The 24,166-nt window shown below is 37.9% G+C and overlaps 2 protein-coding genes and 1 non-coding gene across 5 annotated transcripts in view; 2 read left to right on the top strand and 1 right to left on the bottom strand.

Annotated features, from left to right (window-relative positions):
• Positions 1-5,338: 5,338 nt before the first annotated feature.
• Positions 5,339-24,166, top strand: part of LOC107807223 (uncharacterized) — a 33,244-nt gene continuing 14,416 nt past the window's right edge. The window contains exons 1-3 of one of the 3 annotated variants that reach the window (XM_075246449.1): positions 5,339-5,686; positions 5,944-6,006; positions 12,948-23,114. In XM_075246449.1, coding sequence (XP_075102550.1) covers positions 20,205-20,666 — 462 coding nt within the window. In that variant the 5' untranslated portion in view covers positions 5,339-5,686; positions 5,944-6,006; positions 12,948-20,204 and the 3' untranslated portion in view covers positions 20,667-23,114. Of the gene's footprint in view, positions 5,687-5,738; positions 6,007-12,947; positions 23,115-24,166 lie in introns of those variants that run through there. The other 2 variants (XM_075246447.1, XM_016631566.2) reach the window with 2 other exon arrangements.
• Positions 16,776-17,354, bottom strand: LOC142177186 (uncharacterized). Its single transcript, XM_075245654.1, has 2 exons — positions 17,115-17,354; positions 16,776-17,054 (listed from the first exon to the last, which is right to left on the bottom strand). The coding sequence occupies exons 1-2, from the start codon at positions 17,352-17,354 to the stop codon at positions 16,776-16,778; spliced, it is 519 nt and encodes a 172-aa protein (XP_075101755.1).
• Positions 17,908-18,014, top strand: LOC142177744 (small nucleolar RNA R71). The gene has a single exon (XR_012706302.1). It is a non-coding gene; the product is annotated as a small nucleolar RNA R71 (small nucleolar RNA).

The following is a 24,166-nucleotide window of genomic DNA, read 5'->3' as shown; positions in this document are numbered from 1 at the left end:
CTTTCCGGTACCCGCTTTATGTTGATATGTTGCGCAGGTTATTTTGACTAGTAGGTGTCTTGACTTGAACCTCGTCACTACTCCACCGAGGTTAGTCTTGATACTTACTGGGTACCGATTATGGTATACTCATACTAGGCTTCTACATATTTCTTTTGTGCAGATCCAGGTACCTCAGATCGTGCTGGTCATTGGAGAGTCGAGCCAGAGTTATGGAGACTTCAAGGTATACCCGTTGTTCCGCTCGTAGGCCTCAGAGTCGCCTTCTATTGTTTCCTTACTACTATTTATTTTATTCCATATAGTGTTGTATATTGAGATTTCTTGTGTACTCTCTGTAGAGCTTATGTGTAATGACCCGACCGGTCGTTTTGAGCATTTGAACTTTGATCGATAGTTTGGGAGCGCGAGTAGCTCCGTATGATGTATTATGACTTGTGTGAATTGTCGGTTTTAGTTTTCAGGTTATTCGAAATTGATTTGGAAGAATGAATCTCCTTGTTGAAGCTTTAAGTTGGAAGAGTTGACCAAGTTTGACTTTTGTGAATTTGACCCCGAAACGGAGTTTTGATGGTTTCGTTAGGTCCGAATGGTGATTTGGATTCGGATGTATGCCCGGATTTGCATTTGGATGTTTCTAGAAGGTTTCAGAACTAATTGGCGAAAGTTGGAAATTTGAAGGTTTGGAAAGTTTATAAGTTTGATCGAGAGTTGAGTTTGATGATATTAGATTCAGATTGTGGTTCCGGAAATTGGAACAACTTTGTTATGCCATTTGGGACTTGTGTGCAAAATTTGAGTTCATTCCGAGTTGATTGATTTGTTCAGCGCAAATTTTGGAAGTTGAAAGTTCATTTAAGTTTGATTTGAGGTGTGATTCATCGTTTTGATGTTGTTATGTGTGATTTGAGGTTTCGAGTAAGTTCTTAGTGTGTTTTAGGACTTATTGGTATGCTTGGATAGGGTTCCGGTGACACCGTGTGTGTTTCGGGTGAGTTTTGAACAAGTTTGGGCATTTCAGCACTTTGATAATGTTCTGGAGCGAGTAAAGTGCGGAGGGCACATTTTGGAGTGCTGAGGCAAAGCCTCATGTGCAAACCACAGAGGAAATATGCAGACTGCAGAAATCCTATTACGGCCGCAGAAAGGAGAATCTGCAGGTTGATGGTCTGACTTCAGAAGTTTATATATTTTAATCTACAAAGAATTTGGAGATGATCCAAAAATAAAAGTTGTAGTCCTTTGAGTCTAGTTTTCAGAAAGTTAAACCATTTAGCATTTGGAAATTCTTACATAAAGTTATGGTGGTGCACTCACTGCTGAAGTGCGACCGCCCAATTTGGATTTCGGCCGCGGAACCTGGAATGTGCGGTCAGCACAATGGGAGGTCAGATTTTCTGCTATATAAACGAGGGTTAGAGTATTATTTCACACTTGCACTTTGGGAGCTCGGTTTATGGTGATGTTTCGTGGGGTTTTCAAGAAATTCATCGGCGTAAGTGATTCCAATTCGGATTTGGTTAATATACATGAATATATCATTGTTTTCATCATTTAAATAATATTTTGAGATGAAAATTTGGGAAAAATTATAGAAACTTCATAAACTATAATTTGAGGATTTAAAGGTCGAGTTGTGATCGGATTTGACTAATTTTGGTATGGTTGGACTCGTGGTTGAATGAGTGTTCGGATTTTGTGACTTTTACCAAATTTCGAGACGTGGGCCCGAGGGTTGACTTTTGAGTTGACTTTTGACTTTTGATAAAAGACTTAGTATTTTCGAATGGAATTGATTCCTTTAACTCGTGTTGATTGTATCGAATTGTTTGTGGCTAGATTCGAGGCATTCGGAGGCTGTTTCGCGAGGCAATGGCGTGTTGGAGTAGAGATTTGCACGGTTTGAGGTAAGTACAACTTCTAAACTTGGTGCTGAGGGTATGAAACCCCGAATTACATGTTATGTGATTCATGTTGAGGTGACACACATGCTAGGTGAGGGACGTGTGGGCGTGCACCGTGTGAATTATGATTTAGTCGATTCCATGGAACTGTGTAGCCATCTTATCTAAACATTTTTACTGTACACTATGTGTTAGAGAACTTGAGCTGTAATTTATGCTAGAAATCATATTTAGGCTATATGCTAGCACTATTGGGACCCACAATGGTCATTCTTTGCTGTTGAGTTATTTGCCGGGTTGATTTTTGGGTCGTGACATTATATTATATCTCAGTCTCTGTTATTGTATATTGTCAAATATCACATCATTGATTATGGCTGCTTAGTATGAGCGTTGTGAGCCCGAGAGACTGGAGAGATTAATGACTGAGTATAAGCTATATTCGATATATTCGATATACATATATATATATATATATATATATATATATATATATATAGGGTGAGAATGAGAGGGGGGGGGGGGAGGGGAGGGGGGATCGGGTTGCACACCGCAACAAACCTTATGAATATATATATGTGGATCGGGTTGCATGTCGCAACGAACCTTTTGGATATTTATATATGTGGATCCGGTTGCACACTGCAACGAGCCCTATGGCTATATATATATGTGTGGATCAGGTTGCACGTCACAACGAGCCTTATGGCTATATAGTTTAGAACTAGACTTCTAAACCACCGCCTTTAGTTTTCCTTAATTGACTTGGGAAAGATTTGGTGATTGGCTCTCTCTCTCTCTCTCTATATATATATATATATATATATATATATATATATATATATATATATATATATATATATATATATATAGGACTGCACGCTGCAACAGGTATTGTACAGTGTTGAGTGACTGAGTGTGCTGAGTATTGAGCATGGTGAGAGGGAATACGAGACAGTGAGATTGAGTACTCTGTGAGTGTGAGTACATGGGTTCATCACTGAGATGCATTGCATTTGACGTGCGTACTTGAGATACATGCATAGAGATGCATTTTCTTCTGCTACCCGATTTTGGTGACATTCATGATTTTACCTGTATATTGACATGTAGGCATAGAGATATACTTTCCTCATGCTATCTGAAAATGGAACATCTTATTTATTGTTGAAAGGTTTTTGGACAACTCACAGTTTTCAAACTTACTCATATGCTTTGGGGGTTTTCGGTGAAAGATCTGGGATTTACTGTTAAACTTGAAAAGCATGTCTATTTTTCTATAACTGTGAACCAGTTAAGCATCTTACCCCGGAATTATTTTCATGTATCCTTTTATTATATTATTATGAACTGTTGCTGGTTATTAGAGTTGTACTTTGATCCTTTATTCCAGCTCGTCACTACTTTCAACCTAAGGTTAGGTTTGTTTCTTATTGAGTACATGGGGTCGGTTGTACTCATACTACACTTCTGCACCTTGCGTGCAGATGTTGGATGTTGATGTTGTTGCGTGCGGCGGGAGCTTGATCAGAAGATGTACCTGCGTTCCAGTTATGGCTATCACTAGTCCTTGGTAGCATTAGATTCCAATTCTGTTCATTTACATTTCAAACAAATGTTGTGATTATTTCAATTCAGTTTTGTAAAGAAATCTTAATCTTAGACGCCCATGATTTGTACTACCATTCCTTGGGGAATTCTTGTATAAAAGCAGTTGTATTATTATTTCTTCTCTTAATAAATCTCATTAAATTGGATAGTTGGTTATTGGCTTACCTAGCGAGTTGGGTTAGGTGCCATCACGACTAGTTGGATTTTGGGTCGTGACAATATGACTCAGTATTACCGGGTTTTGGAATGTATGATTGTTGTATTCACTTTACGGCTATGTTATGTCATTTTTCAGCTTTTATGTAATAGTTAAGTTGCTTCATTCTATTTGATCTCATCCTTAAAGTGTGATTTCGGGATCGTGACAACATCATATATGGTCTAATTATGGTGGAATACACAACACTGCAATATATAAGGAAAAACAACGAAAAATGAGACGAGATGAGAAGGAAATCAATGTGTCTATCAACGGTTCAAGGATACCATCAAGAGGGCAAGAGAGAAGGAGCCGATGAAATTCTTTCGGAGTTCTTCCCCGCTGACGTCTAAGCTCTCAGGGACTCGGATTAGTCAACAAGAATGAAATCTAAGAAAGCTGGTAGCTCGAGCGAGGAGCGGAGCCTAGCCCTATAGCTATAGGCTATATAATATTATATTTTCTCTGCTTTGAATAGTTAGAATCAAACCCATTGCTCATTCATTAAGAGCTCTTACCGGTAAAGTAGGTCTAAATCGAGAAATTTCATGGCGTTTTAACAGATGTAGACTAAAAAAATACCAGATTTGGATGAAAGGATTTCGTTTTTGCCAATGTTGTTACATTGATCCAAAGGATCATCCTTATCCTTCTTTCTCATAGTTTGTTTTGAGGAAATAAAGTGATATTCACGAAGGCAAAGTCTACTTAAAAGTGATATATAAAGAAGAAAGTGACAAAAAAATTGAGTTCAACTTTCTTTACTCTATTCATTCTTTAATCTGATTTATGAATTTTAATATCTAGAAGAATTACGATAGATGGTCATGATCTTATAGCACACTGTGATATCTAATATGATTCTTCAATCACGCGTATCTTTGATTAGTTCGATGATTATATGTGTTTACGATCAATTTTGACCCTCCTTTTTAAAATTAATTTACTTATACTTAATAATTTATAATAAATGTGTTGAAAATATTTTTTTATCAATAATACCTATTTTTTATATAAATTAATTAATTAATAATGTTAAGTCAATAATTTAGTATTGTATAATTATAAAATATATTTCTTTTACTATTTTTAGACGATTAAAATAACCTTTATATTCATTACATATGTCTTATAATTAATTTCAAAGTTATTCCTTAATTTTAGTAAATTAGCATGCTACTTCAAAATAATCCGAAGTTAGTGTCATAAATTGGAAAGTAAGATATTTTGATAATTAATTAATTATATTAATTAATAGTATTTGATGATTATAATTGTATTATATTTTATTAAAATTAATTAAGTTTATTTAAATTAATTTTAAAAGGTTAAAATCTAAAATGGCTACAATTGCAATTGCATAATCAAAGGTGAAATGGCTACTTCTTAAATTAAAATTAGCCCAATACCCAACCCAAACACCCCCTCTCTTTCCACTTTGTCAATCCGCCCCAACCCATGTGAACCAATCAAAACTCGCCACATAGCTCTCTAATCCCACTTACACAAGAAACACAAACACATCTGAACCATTGATCCATCTGATCAACAACCCAAAATTAATCTCCCTGTTCTCTTTATTTTTAACTCTTACTAGATTTCATCATGACCGTTAGATTAGAAGAATCCAACGACCATCGTTTTCCCCAAAATTAAACCTTTTACCAACTTTAAGTCACCAAAAATCGGAGTCGTTGATCAAACGATCCAATGACTCACGTTCGATCTCCCGTTTTTAACTCAAAAAGCAACCACTAACCCTAATAATTTTCCACCAGACCCACCGCCCCCGTTTCCCCTTTTGCTCGATGTTTCCCAGCCTCCATCAATCACAAGACCTTGCACAAATCTGTGCAAGGTCAACAAATCAACCATGAATTCATCCCTTTTGCCTCCTGAAGCCGCGAATCTAGCCAATCCTTTTCCACTTTTGCCGATAAAATTCAAATGCCAAAATCCAAACCCTAGACTGGTTTTTCCCTCTATCTTCTCTGATTTTACTTGATTTTGCTTGCATCATCAACTCATCATCATCTTCCACTACCATTTTGAATCTGTTGAAACCCTAAGGCATTGAATGCCACTATAAATACGGCCTTAAATGTTCATACCTAACACACACAGAAAATAAATGAAACATAACAAACAACAGTAAGAATTACTTCAAACAAAAAGCTTTAGGTTCTTCACTGATTTCTTGTTTTCTCTTATCTTTTCCGGTGTTCGAAGTTTGAATTTTTGGTTCCTAGACGGCTGAGCAAAATCTCTGTTTAGTTTGCTACTCAAAGGAAGGTTAGTGAGCCTTGACTCTTCCTCTCTTTTAATTATTTAATTAAAATCATGCCTATTCTGTTATCTTTTGCTAATTAATTCTGCTTATGAAGTGTTGTTATTAGTCTATAATTGATTATCTCTGCTCGTAATGTGCTATTATTATTTCATAATAGACCACTATTGCTTTGGTATTATTTTTCTTAATAACTTGAAATTAAACCAATACTAATAGGCTACTTTTGTAATCATGATGAATATGTACTGTTGAATAATCTAAGTGTGATTAACAAAGAACCTTGATGGTTCTTTATAGTTGCGTTGACTTCAGATTTTACTGATAATCTTACTTTGGTTCTCATGTTTGCTCTACTGATCTTTATCTAAGGTTACTTGTTGATTTGTATCATGCATTTAAGGCTATTTGTTTGATAAAACAAAACTAAAATCGATATGAACAACTAAGGTTAAGTCTAGAGTTGTCACTTTAGTTTAAGTATAATAACTTATGATGCTTGAGTTGTCTTCTTTCCTAATGTATTTTCTGTGATTTTATAACTCTTGAAAGACCAGTGTAAAGGTTTTCTGTCAGCTCTCATAATTGTTTGATCACATCTGCACTTCTCATTATATGAAATAATGCTTTCAAGTAACTAGACTAAGTTCTAATGATTCTCTGCAGTTAGTTTTGTTTGTTGCTATCCACCAGCTTAAGCTATGCCCAGAAATTTGACTGAAGTTACATCTGTTATAGTTAAGTATCATATGTTGAGTTGGTAGTTCTAAACTTCATCATGTTAGACTAACACACTTAACTTGTAACTGAACCATGCTCACTTAATGCAAAACTTTCATTGTCTTTAACTTCTATAATGACACTGTTAGTCTGATCCCACACTATTTGATACTCAACCATGTTTGTAATGTTGCAATTTGGAAAGAATGCCACATGTGTGTATTTTAATACCATCTCTTGAGAGTTCTGTACTCATCCTTATTTTAAAATAGACTTCTACTTGTTCTTCATGCTCATGCTTGTGCCTCCATTATCACTGAACCTTGCTATATTTATATAGGTTAAGTGTAATTCACCTATAGGCTTAGGAGAAACTCTGTGATATTTATCTACCCTATTTGAGTATAATAATGTGCATTAATTCCTAATAAACCTAGTGTAAATGTAAGATTCTTTAAGGATCATGCCATCTACCTAAATGAGGATTAATTTATTTTCTTAAACATCTTTGTTAATACTCTTTAGAGATTCTGAAATGGGCTGTTAACTCATATACCTTGTAAGAAGTTAGGACTTGACCTCTGTGTGTGAATCCTTAGTAATTTTGAAAATAGTTTGATAAACTAATGATTCCTGCAAACTTGAATTGATTAGTGGAACCAATAAAGGTTGACATATATATGTCTTCTCTGAATCACATAGTTTAGTATATGAACTTCTAAAATGATTTGCTGGTGGGCTCTTTCTCTGTGTGCATCTGCAATCATTTCCTCTAAGTATCCTTGAACATGTTGAAAGTATTAACAATGTATTATGCACTTGTGTTTGGATTATGATCTCCATGATGTTACCTGTTGTCTCATATTCATAGTATTAACCTACATAGTTTCTGTGAGAAGTGTATATACCTTTGTATTATTATTACTGCTTTGAAATTACAGTGAGTGCCTCATTAGAACTTAAACTTATAGGTAAGAGTAAGTGTGAGTGGTTAAGGGTATTTAGGAGTAAGATTTAGTTCGTGCTTGAGATGCCTTCTCTGACACAAGTACTGCTCGGGGTCCCTGAGACCTTTATGAACTCTGAAGTGCCAGGGATCCAAAGGGTATCTTGGCCATGAATGGAATTTTACCTTAAGACTTTAATCATTGATATTTATTAATCTCTTTAGGTTTAGTGCAAAATAAAATAAAAGCCTCATTGTAAACCTCTTTACTCTTTTGACATTACATTAATGCTATTGCATTCTTAATCGCCAGTACTTGTTAAGTTTCATTTGGGCCTTATGTTTATCTTATTTGTATTTAAATTCTATGTTGGGCCTTGTCACTAATGTCTGTATTTATCTTTTGTATATGTAACTGAACTGGGTCTGCTGAATTCTCAAGGACGCAGGCCCAAGTTCTAGCCCTTGAGTATGAAGTCATGGAAGTTGCTGCCGCTTGTTCATTGTCCGTTGTGTCTAACTTCCTTCAGGCCTAAACCATGAGTCCAATTCTCTTTCTTTTATTATTTTTACATAAATATGATGTTGCTTCTATGTGTATATAACACTGATAATATTTGAGTGAATGCTTTTCTTTTTATCTCTTTGAATTACTTTAGAAACATAGGCAAACTAAAATCATAGGTAAAACTAAAATGAAGTACTATCTTTTATATTAGTTAAATAACCTCGCATGCTTAGTTACTTTACTATATAGTTTTTCACTCATACTAACTATTTTTTCATGAAGCTCCCTGAAGATTAAAATAGATTTGAAAAGTCAAGCTACTCTCTTTCTTTTAAAAGCCAAAATCGGAAAATGATTTCAAGGGCAGTTTTCTACAAACTAAAATGAGAAATAGTCGCGGTCAGAGAACTTCAAACGATTTCTTCTAAAACTTGGATGTTAAATTTGGAGATGAGTTTTCAAGATATACCTCAACCCATTCTTTGAAAAATCCTTACTATGTTAAATGTTATACAAAAAGCCATTCTTTTTTCAAAGGGAAAGCATTTCAAACTTACCCACTATTTACAAATTTTACAAACACAAACATCATGGAAATACTTTCTAAAATTCCTTCATATAGCTATAAGCATTTTAGACTTTATGACATCTATACTCTTTTCAAAATGCATATACTATCCTATCTTTTAAAATGATAAATTTTGAAACACGACATAGGGTAAGCCATATACTTTAAGAACTAACTAAGTAGAATACAGACGTTTAATTCCCTAAACCTAGTCAAAGTTCTATGGAGCTACCTTAGGTAGATTCTAGGGGGTTCTTAACACCTTCCCCTTAGAAGAATAAGAACCCTTACCCAAATCTCACTAGTTAAATGACTAATAGAATAATAATTGAAAAAATTGAATAGGTATCCTAGTATACCTTTAAATATTAGGTGGCGTCTCTCTTTCATCATCAACAGGGAAACCACTAGTTGAATCTTGTTTTGACTCATGCAAAATAGGGTTCAACAACATGGCGACTCTACTGGGGATTACACTTAGGTTTTGACCTTAGCAAACTTAGACTAGACCTTAAATTTAGGAATATTTGTTTATATGCTTACTTTAACTGTGCTTAATTATTTGCAAATATGTGCTTACATGTGCTTACTTGTTCAGAATACATTTATTTGCCTGCTTTAATGTTATTATGTTATCCTACTATCTTTCACCGCTTTATATATACTGTCATAACCCTCTTTCCTACTGAGTCTTGTCCGTACAATATCACATACAATGGCATGCGAGGGTTGTCTTTTACACCCCTCGAACCATCTTTCAAAATTCTTTTAGTCTCAGAGAATGGCTTTGTCAGGTCAACTGACTTTAACGTCTCGTAGTATTCAGTCCAACTCCAAGAATTAGGAAATACTCTACTCTAGAAAACGTAGGTCATACTGCATAAATCTTAGGTGAGTCGGTCCTTGGTATCGTCACACAATTAGTAAAACCACCCTAGTGTCAACGGGTTATGCACCCAACGGTATGATTTTTGTGGAAAGACGAACTAATCCCGATGAGACACTAAAGATACATTTATCAAACCCCTTTATTCACCTCTTCAGAATGAAAATCAACTAGAACATCCCTGAAATCAATATGGTTATGGGAGCGCCGCATAAGCTAAAACAATGGTGGAAAAACATCCACCGAGACCATGGAGACGAGATCAGGACGCACTTAGGAGCACTGACTGTTTTACTAAACATCAAGGCCGATAAGGTTCTTAGCCAGTTCCTGATAGACTTCTGGGATCGAAACAAAGTGGTTTTCAAGTTCGTTGATAGTGAGTTGGTGCCGACGCTGGAAGAAGTCATTAGCTTCACAGAGCTGCCATTTACTAGGAGGAAGCTGATACTGCCAGCTACCATGCCTGGCTACAAGTTTCTCTACGCTTTAGGTTTGGCGGCTAGCCGGAGTCTGAGGAACATAGAAGACAGATGGGTGAGCTTAGATCAATTTTTTCACAGGCTTGAACATTGAGAGAGCTACAAGTGGTACGTGTGGGAGTTCTAATGTGATCAGTTAACCTGGGAAAGTGTCCGACCTTTAACATTCTCTTTAGCATTGCTAGGGTTACAGGTTTTCCCACATAGGAGACAGCGAATTAACATCAACTTACTGCATGTGGTCTAGGCAACATTTCAGGGCAATCTACAAGTCACTTTGGTACCTATGATATTTGAGGAAACTCTTAGAGCACTATCGGCATGTTCCCAAGGGTATGATTTCTTCAAAGGCTACAACCTGTTACTTTAAATGGGCCACTGAACACTTTTTTCAAAGAGAGGCCACTGTCGACTACTTTGTGGGTGTTAACAATATGATCAGGAGTCATAATGAGAGAATGAGGCACTAGGTCTCACCACACGGGAAGGAAGAATGGAGAGAAGTGTTGACTCACCTAAGTGGAGAATGGATAAACTGGAAGCTTTCATGGTTGAGCGACAGGGCGATCCTAAGGACCCTCGGGAAGTATTTTATAGTGCTGATAGGACTCGGAGGCATTCAGCCGTATTCACCTCTACGGGTTCTCAGGCAATTTGGCCTGATCAAGGATGTACCTCTCTGGTCGATAATGGCTTCGTATGAAGATGACTACAATGGGCAAATCCCGATCCCAAGGGTGAGAAAACTTCAAGACGTGTGGGATGACTTAATTATGATACTGATGGGTCAGAATTCATGGTGTACCCCATAATACTATGTCTGGATCAATAAAGAGAATGAGCTGGCCCGGCCAAGCAAAGAAGGAGTGGCTTGGCTAGAAGATGCAACATCAGCCTTACAAATCTATCACGAGATCTTGCCCTATTATCTTGTAACTGCCTCCATGCGTCGGCAAGTAGTCCCAAGGTCAGTTGATCATATCCTTCCACCTCCGGAGTATGATCGAGTGCTCAAGTATATACAAATTGAATCTGAAACCTAACCAGAAGAAGATCCTGAGGAAGAGCCCGAATACAGCGATAAAGAAGAAGAAAAATTTGAGAAAGACCCAGAAGAGGAGGACGTGGAGATGATTCCGGGGATGGATACAAGTAGTTGGTTGGACCCCCCCCCCCCCCCAATTTTCCCATCTAGCACCCTTTATCCTGTACCTAAGGGCAAGTCTATTGAGCCCATGCAATCTAATGGATGTTGGAAAATAATGTTTTAATCATTGCTCCCACATGTTATAATCCAAATATTATTAACAGAAAACAAAAAGTTTACTCTAGATCTAAATGTGTCAAAATCTGATTGTTTGTCAAAATTCGCGACATAGGCCTACTTGCGGCAAGAGAGGTCCCTCGCACATTAGGAAATGCATTTATTTGAATACGTGAACTAACTGCTTTGTGTGCTTATATCTATGAAAAACCTGCAACTGACTTCTGCTATTCCCTTATTTTATTTCTCGCATTACTTTATTATTTATTCCTCCAAAAGCAGAGGTTGGTTTGTGTTGACTCGAAAAATTGGCTGAACTACCATACAACTTGAGATCAAAAGGGAAGATATATGTGACTGATGACCCGATCGGACATGCTTTGGTGATAGTCGACAACCTGGGGCAACTGGTAGAAAAGTATGATACTCAAAACGACAAGCACGTTTCTCAGATGGCACAAGAAATGGAATCACTAAGAGAGAAGGTGCAACATATTCAGAAACTGACACATTTGGCCATGACAACGCTCCCATAACCACCACGTTTTCCTTCACTAGACTTGATCCCCGATTACTTTCCTTTAATTACCCGTCAGGCAAACAATACTCCAACCATATTCGCTACAAACTCCACAACCTAGGTTGTACCCCCAGTAACAAATGCATGGACAAAGTGGTGTCTCGAGTGCTCGTTGACGGGGAATTTGCAGTGAACATCTGCCCACTCTCTACTCTACGAGAGTTGGGTATTCATTTGAAAGAAGTGAAGGAAATCCATGTGAGAGTGAGAGCTTTTGATGGGTCTCAGAAAGACGACATTGGAGAGATCTATTTAGCCCTGCAGATTGGAACCGTTGAGTTCTGAATCCTGTTTCAAGTAATGGACATTTCATCTTTATACAATATGTTGCTAGGAAGACCCTGGATACATATGGCAAGGGCAGTTCCATCCACCCTTCATCAATGTATGAAGTTCGAGTGGGATTGCCAAGAGATTGTAATTAACGGTGAATGGAGTCGGTCAGCTTATCTAGAACATGTAGTTCCTTTCATTGAAGGGTTGGATGGGGTCGCCTTTTATGCGGTTGAGATCATGCAGACCACGGAAATAGAGAAGACTGAGCATAATTTGGGTATGCAGTCGCCATACAGATCAAAGATGGCAATGAGAGAAATGATGAAGTACGAGTATCGACCAAGGATCGGGCCAGAGCTCAACACCAGAGGATGACATTTTAGATGGAATGGAAGGACTGTTCGTAGCCATGATTGAGGAATGCCACAATGAAGCTGATATCAAGACACCGACCATTCGGGATGCCAAACCAGGAGTAGACTTATAGAATTTGACCGCCAGCTCATCACTTGTTCGCCGAGAGTCTCGGTAGTGTGAAATTGTAAAACTTTTGAAAAAACACACGGTGAATTGAGGCCTAAACTGTGCCTGTACTTTTTTCAATTGCCTTGTTGGATTCTTAGACGCTCCCCTTTTGATGAAATAAAAAGAATTGCCTTTCTTAAAATCATTGCAAATTTATTTATCGCTTCATTTATACTTAGTTTTTATTTCAGTAATCAAACCGATTAAAACCCGTGTTCAGCGATTATTACATATAACAAAACCTTTGAGCAAAATGATCCAGACTACAAGGAGTACGACGAAATTATGACCCCTGATAATCTCCAGCAAGAGATAGAGCTCTTAGAGAGCCAAAAAAAGCTTAACTTTGAAGACACAGAAGTAATCAACTTGGGAAGCGAAGAAGACGAAAAAAGAAACTAGAATCAACATCCATCTAGAAGCAGAACAGAAAGAAGAACTGGTCTAGCTCCTTCGACAGTACATCGACGTGTTCTCATGGTCATATGATGACATGCCTAGATTGAGTACCGACATTGTCTGGCATCGATTGCCTACAGATCCTGCCAGACCGCCAGTTAAACAAAAACCTAGAAAGTTCAAGCAAGATTTGAGTTTGAGGATAAAAGAGGAGGTCACTAAACAGATAGAGGCAAATGTGGTGCGAGTCACCAATTACCCTACATGGTTGGTGACGAGCTCGAAATACACATCTAAATTATGCTCTCTAATCAAATATAGTATAGTATAATATTGTATCCATATGGATTGGATTTAAATAGTATTTTTGAAGTTTTTAGCTTGGGTGCTATCCATGATGATCAACAATTGATATTTATATGATTTCTAACTACAATTAACTAAGAATCTAAAGCTATTGACTAATGACAATCGAAACAAGGAACAAGCAAAGAAGGTTATCAATGGGAGAAGATAGGGTTTTGATAGGATAGGTGCAAGATAATTGTTTGGGATCTAACTCTAAATAATTTACTTCTAATATTTAAGTGAGTCTCTCGAATTCACTCATTTATTAATTCACACGTTTAGCAAAAACTCCTCTCTCGATTAAGTCTCCACCTCACGGGATGAACCAATTTAATCACGTGAAGATATGCAAGAATGTGTAGTGGGGTGGTCTTTAGGAGAACCTCTCTCGATTATCCTCCTAACTAGGTTTAATCAATGATCCAACTAGCCTCTTTCGATTATTAAGAAGAATTAATGAACTCAACCATCTATATAATGAAAAGATATCACAAGTTATGCCTCTCTCGATTACATGAACAAGTGAATATAGATGCTACAATTAAATCATCCAAAAATGCTTCAATACATAAAACTAAAGTTATAATCCACAAACAATCATCAATACACCAAATCGATCAAACCCTAAAGAGAACTACTCTGTAGATATGGAGCAATTCATCACAAATATAATAAAAGTATAGGAAAATATAAATTCGATCCAAACTCGGGTCTTGAGTGAGGAAGGAATGATGAAATCCTTGTGCTTTTGCTCCTCCAACTCCTCCTTAGCTTCCTTCGGTCTAAAGTATGTCAAAAGTCCAGAAAATAACATTTTTTCCATGTATTTATACCAAGGAGGGTCGGGCCCAGACGAAACCATTCTCCTAGCCGAAATAGGATTTTCACTCTGTACAAATTGCACAGGTGCACCGCATGGGGCGACGCGCTATGCGGGGCATTAGTTGGGAGTTCTAAATGTCTAACTTCTAACAGACAACAGGAATTTGTGCACGCGGTGCCCCATACATAAACCATTTCTCGTCCTCGAGCAATCAAACTACACTTCATATAGACACGACCTTTTTCAACTACTCTAATAACTCATCACACCAAGAATATTTAAAACAGATTAAGCACAATACCGTAACATCCTCGCCTTAAGATTTGATTCATAAGCACCACGCAATGTGTTATAACCCGCTCACTTACTCTAACACAGAGGTCAACAATATTACCTTTCCCTCATGAATCAAGTGCCCTCACACAATAATAGAGAGTAGTTCCACACACAATAAAGTTGAAGAACAACCAGGAACTCACGATAAAAAGAATTTACTCACTCTCAGAAACAACATTCATGTGCCACAAAAGACGTAACATACGCTTGCCCATAGTGTACTACTCTACTAATTGAGCTCATTCATTCAAGGGATCAAGTAGGACTTTAATTGATTGTAGTGTAGGCTACAGGATGGGTAGGATACATTTGGATATAAGAGTGAATACACCTCCCTAAGCACTTTAATACATACAATTAACCATTCAAAACCCCACACTTACGTCAAGCCATAACTCCACCTCCACATCAATATACATTAACTCCCTACTTCTTTAAGCACAATTACATCAAGTAACCACTATCAAGGAATATTTTTCACAATCATACACTTATTGTTTTTCTTTCTTTTTCAATTCATGTGGCTCTTACTTTTTCAAAACATTGCACCTTTCTCCTTCTTTCAATAGTTCTACTTAAAAGCCAAACCAACCACTTCATACTTCAACTTTTACAAAGTTCATAACAAATTCAAGTGCTCACGAGAGGTACAAGGTTCAAATAGATGGTCAATTCAAACAATGTGGTTGCCAAAGAAATAGGATTACAGGCTCAAAGGGGTTAACTAAGATATATAAAAATTAGGTGGGTAAAAGCATATAACTGGATCAACAAAGAAATGTCTATATCACTTCCAAGACTGAATAAAACTACTATTTCGCTTTGCAAACACACGGGGCAAGTTCTACACATCAAATGCAATGCGCTGAATACACAAAAAACCTCACCCACACATGGCACATAACTCACTCTGGATCAGATTATCAAGACACTCTAGTCAAACCAGTTAAGCAAAGTTAAGATCATACAATTCAATGTACTTGAACAAGAGTCAAAAACTGAGCCTAAGCGTCACAACTAAAGCACTTGCTATTCTCAAGGCATAATAAAGTTAAGATATATTTTCTTCAATTAAAATCACAGCACAAGGCTTCCTACTACTCTACAAAACAAAAACTAACTACACCCGGTTCAAACAAAATACTTGAAAAAGAACTGCGACACAAAGGAAAATCAAGGGGGAATTATTACACTACCTACAAATGAAAATCTTTTTGTCTTTTTTCTTTCTAATTTAATACCTCAAGGAACCTGTCCATGATATCCATCGTTGGGAAAAATCAGAAATTTTAAATTTTTATGTTTTTGTTTTTTTTTTCAAAATTTTCTATCTCTAACTACTACAACTAACAAAAAGAAAATTAATATACATACATACATACATACAACATATCCCCCACCCCATACTTTAAGTTGTGGCATGTCCCCATGACACACAATTAAAAAGCATAAGGTAGAGAAAACTTCCCTGAATATCTAGTCAGGGTCTGAGTCAAAGTCGGGCCCCATTCCTCGTGCCCGAACTAATGCACACATCCATGCAGACAACTTCTTCTCTGCCTGCTTGGGGTACATCCCACACTTATTTTTATCGCTCACTGCATCCTTCTCTTTTGAGCCCTTCACTTTCCACTCAACACTCGCAGCTGATTTTTCTTTTTGCACCCCTTCTCTCCATCCATCTCGAAAATCACAGTTTTCTCACCCCACTCTATAGGCATGAGTTTTCTCTCATGTATATCTAATATAGCTCTTCCCGTCGCTAAGAATGGTCTTCCTAGGATGAGGGGGACCTCCTTGTTTTCCTCCATTTTCAGCACTATAAAATCCAGAGAAAATACAAACTTATCCACCCGAACTAACACATCTTCCACTATCCCCTCGGGTATTAAAGTCGTTTGGTCTGCCATCTACAACGATATTAGTGCGGACCTTATCTCTCCAATCTCCTTCTCTAGTTTTCTGTAAATAGATAGAGGTATTAAATTAATTGAGGCACCAAAATCTCATAACGATTTATCAAAATAAATAGTCCTACAGAGCAAGGTATAGTAAAACTCCCTGGATCTTCACACCTTTGTGGGAGTTTGTTTTGCAATATAGCACTGCAATGCTATGTAAGCTTGACTACTGAAGTCTCTTCTATCTTTCTCTTCCTTGTAAGGATGTCCTTCAAGAATTTGGCATAAGCAGGCATTTGTGAGAGAACTTCTTTGAATGGTAAATTTACATGAACCTGTTTAAGCACATCCAGAAATCTCCCAAACTGCTTGTCTAGCTTTTCTCTATATAGCTTTTGAGAGAAAGGTAGCACAGACAAATACTCGCTCTCATCATGTTCCTCCCTTCTCGAAGTTTCTCTCTTCTTCTTTTTCTCAGGTTTTATCTGGTCCTTCTTATTTTTATCAACATAATACTTCAGCTGCTACCCACTTTCATTTTCAAGTTTCACATCATTTTGGATCAGGGTGGGATCTTTCAACACTTTCCCATTTCTCAGAGTTATAGCATTCACTGTTTCTTTGAGATTTCTCTCAATATCAACGGGGAGAGTTCCTGGAGCCCTCTCTGATAATATTGTTGCAATCTGTCCCACTTGTCTCTCCAGGTTTCGAAAAGATGTGCCCAGCTCTTTGATAGCTGTTCCATGGGCGTCCAACCTCTCATCTGGCTTGATAATGAAGGCCTTCATTAGATCCTCTAGACTAGACTGATTGGGTTGTTGAGGCTGAAATTGCTTCCTCTACTGATTTTGGTATGCTGGAGCTCCTTGTCCCTGGGGTCTAGAGTTATTTTGTTGCCATGCATTCGTGGTACCCCCAGGTGAACTCCATGAAAAACCAGGGTGCTTCTGACCCATTGCATTAAAATTATAGTTTCCCACGGCATTCACTTCCTCAGTTGAGGCTTGACACTCATGAGTGGGGTGTCGTCTTCCACATATATCACAAGTTGCGTGAGGCTCATTTTGTATCTAGGCTAAGGTCAACTTTCGTATTTACTTAGCCATAGCATCAAGCTGTACTTGCACAGACGTAGTAGCGTCAACTTGGTGAACACTAGTTGATCTTCTTTCAGCACTCTCAGAGGGCCACTGATTTGCATCTTCAGACAACTCATCAAGAATTGTGACTATCTCCTCTGGAGTCTTCTTCATCAACGGGCCTCCAGCTGCATTGCTCAATGTTCTACGTGAAGCCAGTGTCAATCCATCCCAAATGTCCCGGAGTTGCATCCAGAGTTCAATTCCACTATGTTGACACTTTCGAACAATCTCCTTAAACCTCTCCCATGCTTCAAAAATAGTTTCAGTCTCTTTCTGGCAGAAGTTATGGATTTCTCTTCTAAACTTACCCGTCTTAGCTAAGGAGAAATATTTATCAAGAAATTTTCTTGTCATCTCCTCTCATGTTCTAATCGATCTCGTGGGTAAGCTTCGAAACCACTATTTCGCATCATCATTAAGTGTGAAGGGGAATGCCCTCATGTACACTGCATCTCATGACACACTATTATATCGAAAGGTGTTCATAATCTCCTCGAAGTCCATCAGATGTGTATTTGGATCTTTATTCATCTTCCCTCTGAAGACACAATAATTCTGAAGGGTTTGAAGCAAGCCTTGCTTCAACTCGAAATATTTAGCTACAATTGGAGGTGGTCTCACACTTGATAAGCCATGATTATAGACCGGTCTAGCATAATCACCCAGTGGTCTCCCAGGCATGGGAGCTAGATTTTTGAACTAGTCTGCAGCCAAGGGTTAATTCTGAGCAATTCTCCGACCTCTCTCTTCTTCATAGATGATCCGTGCATCTCTGATAGCTGCTTCCTCAGCATCCCATATAGCTTTTTCTCATTATTGGGTTGCCTCTCTTGCAGCCAGATCTACATTATCGTCACCGTTTCAAGCCATAGTTTCTTTGGTTGAGGATTTTCCAACCTTTTCTGATGTATTGGTGAGATCCCCTTTTCTTCCTCAGATGTCACAGTTGTTTTTCTATATCTGGCTCGTATGGTAGCACTTCTTTCGCAGAGGCTCGAGTCATGCACCACTCTAAACCTGTAACCTACTCACACTCAATGAACATCAAACGTAAAAAGAGAAAAATAAAATAAAATAAAATGAAATAAAAAAGAAAAATTCCTGAATTAGCACTACAAACTATTTCAAACACATTTTTTAAGTATTCTAGCATGAAAAACCACTAAACCCCATTCATTTTACGCTCCCAAAAATACTCTCCGTACAAGATGACTATTCGCTACAGTAATGAGTAGTGCCTTTATTGCGGCTGCACCGCCGTCCGGCGGCCAAAAGCCACCGGACCAGTCACAATAGAACCCCCGACCCATTGCGCACCTTCCCCAATTGGTTTCATCTTCAAAGTCAAAGCCACCTGCTGCACATCTTCAAAATGGTAACGCATTTACTGTAGCAAAATTTTGCCCGGGAGATTCTGAAATTTTTCGGCTCGATTCGGGCTCAAATTTTGCACTTTGAAGCCATGGGGTTTGTTCTCCACATCAAGAACTAGCTCTCCGCCAAATATCAGGCGATTTCACCACTGGAATAGTAAGTTCTACAGAACTAGATGCTGCCATGGGCGAGCAGCTCTATCCCAATCCTATGGCTGTGGGAAAGCAATGTATAAATCCTAAAGAAAACACTACAAATCCTACTAATCCATCTACATATGCTGCACAATTGTTCCTAGCCAACCCAGTTACGTTTTTGCACCAAACAGTGTTAAAACCAGTCGACTTTGTCCATGGAGAACCAACCCTTTGTTTTGACTTGGAGGAGAGCCAACATTTTGCCAAAGAAGAGGGATTGCATCAAGCAATTGTGGTTAAGGTTTCTGCTCGTGCACCAGACCTAAAAGCCTTGCGAGCAATACTGCCCAAGCAACTCGGAATTAAGGGCCATTGTTTAACAGAATTATTAGCGCCTAGGCAGCTTTTAATTAGGTGTGATCATTATGAATATTTTGTGTTATCATTGTCGTGTTCAGTTAATTATTTTATGCACAATGGAGCAGAACATCAATATAGAGTTTTCCCATGGTCCATTGGATTCAATCCCAAGGAAGAAACGAAGGCCGTCGTGTGGATATCACTTCCTAATCTACCTCCAGATTTGTTTGCGAAGAAGGCTTTCCTGTCAATAACTTCAGCAGTTGGTATTTCTATTGCAACTAATAAAGCAACTCAAACGAGATCAAGACCTAGCACTGCTAGAGTTAGGGTAATCCTTGACCTCTCGGATAACCTTCCTCAAAGAATAAGGTTGCAACAGGTGGAAAATAAATCTGGAAACGTGTCTGAGTTCTTCCAGGAAATTGTTTATGATAACTTACCTGCGTACTGTAATGTTTGCAAGAACCAAGGGCATGAGTAAGAGGTATGTCGTTTGCTTTTAAAGAAGGTCCAAAAGGAAAACTAGTTGGATGATCGTGATTTTGAAACCACTGGAGGAAATTTTAAAGGAGATTTGAGACAAATTTTAGATGCCAAAAAATTAAGGAATGCAGCTGAAGGAATGGGTTTGGTGTCAACAAATAACAGTGGTGAAAGTTCACATGCTGCTCATCAAGGATCAGATCATAAGAAGGAGCAACATGCAGTTTCAGTTAATGAGATTAATACAGTTCCAGTTGAAGCAGTTGTAAGCAACGGTGCTGAGGAGTTGCAAATCGATGTGCACGCTATTAAAGTTACTAACGTTTACAATGTTGCACCTGGGCAACCTCAACAGCTGTTAGCAAAAATTAATGGTACAATTTCTCTTATTAACCATAAATCTAAAGCTGCTGTTTTGAAAAAACCAAACGTGACTCAAGATTGTGGTGCCACTCTAGTTGCGGCAGCTCTAGCGAGAGTTTCTCAGGATTTGAGGGTTACTAATGGTCATAATGGTGGTGGAGGTTCAACTTGGGATAAGCAATCTGCAGGTGTTGAAAAAATAAATACTGAAGTTTTGCATCTACTAAAAAACGAATAGGGACAGACTAACGTCAAATATGTCCCTGATGCAACTGCTGCACACGAAGAACTAGTTGAAAAACAAGCAGGTTTTATAGCTACTATTGTGCATGATGAGAGACAAGAACTTGAAGGAGTTGATGCTTTGGATAGTGTAACTAGTACAGATGATAACGTAGTGCTTGAACAAGGAAAAAGCTGTCCAACACATTCAGCTGGCCATGCCAATGTTGGGCACACTAGTGAAGTGCAAATTAATTTTGCTGCAGGACATGTGCGCGAAGCTGGAAAGAATACATCTCATGGTGAGGTGAAGTTGACTGAGGTTGATGTTATGAGGGATGGGAAAATTCTTAAACATCACAACCAGGTTACTAAGGGAGCAGAAGCTTTAGAAACAGGGGAACGAAACAATAAACCTGCTGCTATTGATACTGGTACATGACCTGATGGTTTGGAGGCTGCAACTGTGAATGTGGAGGATCTAGACCATGTTTACACTTCGTCTAATGATGCAACACATGTGAATGCAGCACGAGTTGATTGGACAATGGTGGTAAGATCACCTACAAGGCAGAATGCATCTCCAAAAGGGATGAAACAATAGCAGATTTCAAGTGCTACATATGTTCGACAGAATCAGCAGCAAGCAGTGACACATTGATTGCCTAAAAGTAGGAGATCTCCAGGCGTGCAAGACCAGGTCATAACATCAAAGCATATCGAGTTTTCTAAATCGTTTGATGCATTGCTCAATGAGCATGATCATGTTTTGGATAATGTAACTAATGCAGGCAGAACTAGTGTACAATCTGCTGCACAGTCTACTAAACATAATGAACTCCTGGAACAGGTAGCAAACTCTAGTAGCAAGAAAGGAGTGGATGTCAATAGAGAGGAAGGCTGTTGTTCAGTAACACGCAAATAGAAGGAAACATCTGGAATTAAATCTCCAGATCGAGCTGCAGAGAAGAGTTCAAAAAATAAGAAAGCGCAGATTGTGGTATGTGCGGATGAGTGCAAAGTTTCCAGGAACTCTATTGCACCTACTAATATAAATCTTACTGCAATTGGAGCTGAAATTCTGGAAGGTTTGAATCCTTTGCAAGTTCTTCCTGGGTTTTTGTCTAATCCTACGAAGGGACTGTTTCTTCAAGAGGTGAAGGGAAATAATGGCATGGAAGGGGTTGGTTTGAATACATCCCAACATGATATTCCTTCTAATGATTTGTTTGATCGATCTAGCAACATGTTACAAGATTCCAACAACCAGCAAACTTTATCCATGATGTCGTCAGCAACAAAAAAGGGAGGGGCTGACCACACAAGAGAAGAACATAATGACATGATGAGTGATGCCGAACTAAGTGATGAATCTGTCCAGATTTTAAGAGAGCTACATGTGGCAATTAGCTCTAAGCGTAAGTCATGGGCTGACCAAGCAGAAGAGTTAGAAGAAGGTGAAGAAGATTATGTTGTTGATTTCCAGGAACAAAACACTCAAGAAATATGTTCTTCAACACGATGAGGTGATAATGCTAAGAAAGGAGCAGTAACTGTGTTTGAGAAGGTTATTAGTACTTCACCGAGTGTGCAAATCAAAACAAAACTAAGTCCTAATGCTGCTGTTTTTGTTCCTACTTGAGATCATCTACCAGGTACAAAAACATCTGCGCCTCTATAGAAAAAATCGGGTAAGAACAAAAATGCTCAATTGAAAGATTGCATAATAAAACCTAATGCCATGGTTGTGAAGAGGCATGAACCATTAGATATGGTTGCACAGAAATGTGTTATTCAACAACTAGAGAACAACTTACGTGTTGAAATTTGGGAAGAAGGCGAGAAAGAAGATTTGCTTGATTATTGCCGAGCTGAGGCGGCTAGATGTGGAGATTTATCTCCTACGCACAGTGGAAAAAAGAATAAGGCACTCACAAGGGAGAATAGTTGGGATGAAAAACTGAATGAAGGAGTAACACTTAGGATACTCCCAATGAGAGATGCAAAGCGAAAAGGGGCAGCCCCGACCAAATCTACAAAGTCCAATCGATCGAAGAAGAAATAAGGAATTTTGAAGATTTATTGAATATAGCCGAAGAGGATCTTAAGGAGCTACAATTTGAAGAACTCACACGTATCATGAATGAGGGGCAAGAATCCAATTTCTACCTCGTTTTATTTTATCATTTTCTAAGCATTATCATATGTAATATCATCATTGAGTGTGTTATAAACTCTATGATGATCATAGAGTATTTACTAATTTTGAGTTCTTATTTTTTACATGCTTGCTAAAAGATGAGGTTGTTCATGCCTCAATAGGAATTGTAAGGTAAGGTCTAGCTCAGTATGTGTTGGCTATTAGAGGCAACACTAGTGTAGCTTTTGCCCCCCTTACTTTTACTCTTCCTTTGTGGTTTTTCTTTTACTATTAATAAATAAGCTCTCCGTACAAGAAAAAAAACTATTTCAAACACTATTGGTTGCTAATCCCAGACAACGACACCAAAATTTGACGAGCTCGAAACACACACCTAAATTATACTCGCTAATCAAATATAGTATTGTATAATATCGTATCCACATGGATTGGATTTAAACAGTATTTTTGGAGTTTTTAGCTTGGGTTCTATCCAAGATGATCAACAATTCAGATTTATATGATTTCTAACTAAAATTAACTAAGAATCTAAATCTATTGACTAATGACAATCGAAACAAGGAACAAGCAAAAAGGTTATCAATGGGAGAAGATAGGGTTTTGATAGGATAGGTGAAAGATAATTGTTTGGGATCTAATTCTGGATAATTCACTTCTAATGTTTAAGTGAGTCTCTCAAATTCACTCAATTATTAGTTCACACGTTCAGCAAAAACTCCTCTCTCGATTAAGTCTCCACCTCGCGGGATGAACCAATTTAAGCACGTGAAGATATGCAAGAATGCGTATCTTTAGGAGAACCTCTCTCTATTATCGTCCTAACTAGGTTTAATCAATGATTCAACTAGCCTCTTTTGATTATTAAGAAGAATTAATGAACTCAACTAACTATATAATGCAAAGATATCACAAGTTATGCCTCTCTCGATTACATGAACAAGTGAATATAGATGCAACAATTAAATCATCCAAAAACGCTTCAATACATAAAACTAGAGTTATAATCCACAAACAATCATCAATACACCAAATCCATCAAACCCTAAAGAGCACTACTCCATAGATATGGAGAAATTCATCACAAATATAATAAAAGTATAGGAAAACATAAATTCGATCCAAACTCGGGTCTTGAGAGAGGAAGGAATGATGAAATCCTTGTGCTTTTTCTCCTCCAACTCCTCCTTAGCTTCCTTCGGTCTAAAGTATGTCAAAAGTCCAGAAAATAACATTTTTCCATGTATTTATACCAAGTAGGGTCATGCCCAGACGAAACCACCTTCTCCTAGCCAAAATAGGATTTTCACTCTGTAAATATTGCATAGGCCGCATGGGGCGACGCACCATACAGGGCA

This window comes from Nicotiana tabacum, chromosome 23, assembly GCF_000715075.1.
Source record: "Nicotiana tabacum cultivar K326 chromosome 23, ASM71507v2, whole genome shotgun sequence".
In the NCBI taxonomy this organism is placed as follows: domain Eukaryota; kingdom Viridiplantae; phylum Streptophyta; class Magnoliopsida; order Solanales; family Solanaceae; genus Nicotiana; species Nicotiana tabacum.
Note: the sequence above shows the minus strand (reverse complement) of the source record. Positions and strands in the feature narration are given on the sequence as shown.

Bases quoted from the DNA above. Each gene is read 5' to 3' on its own strand.
- LOC142177186 (XM_075245654.1), bottom strand. From the start codon at position 17,354: ATGAAGGCCTTCATTATCAAGCCAGATGAGAGGTTGGACGCCCATGGA. The intron at 17,055-17,114 runs GTGAAACTTGAA...AAAAATAAGAAG, and splicing joins CCACCCTGATCCAAAATGAT to GACCAGATAAAACCTGAGAA.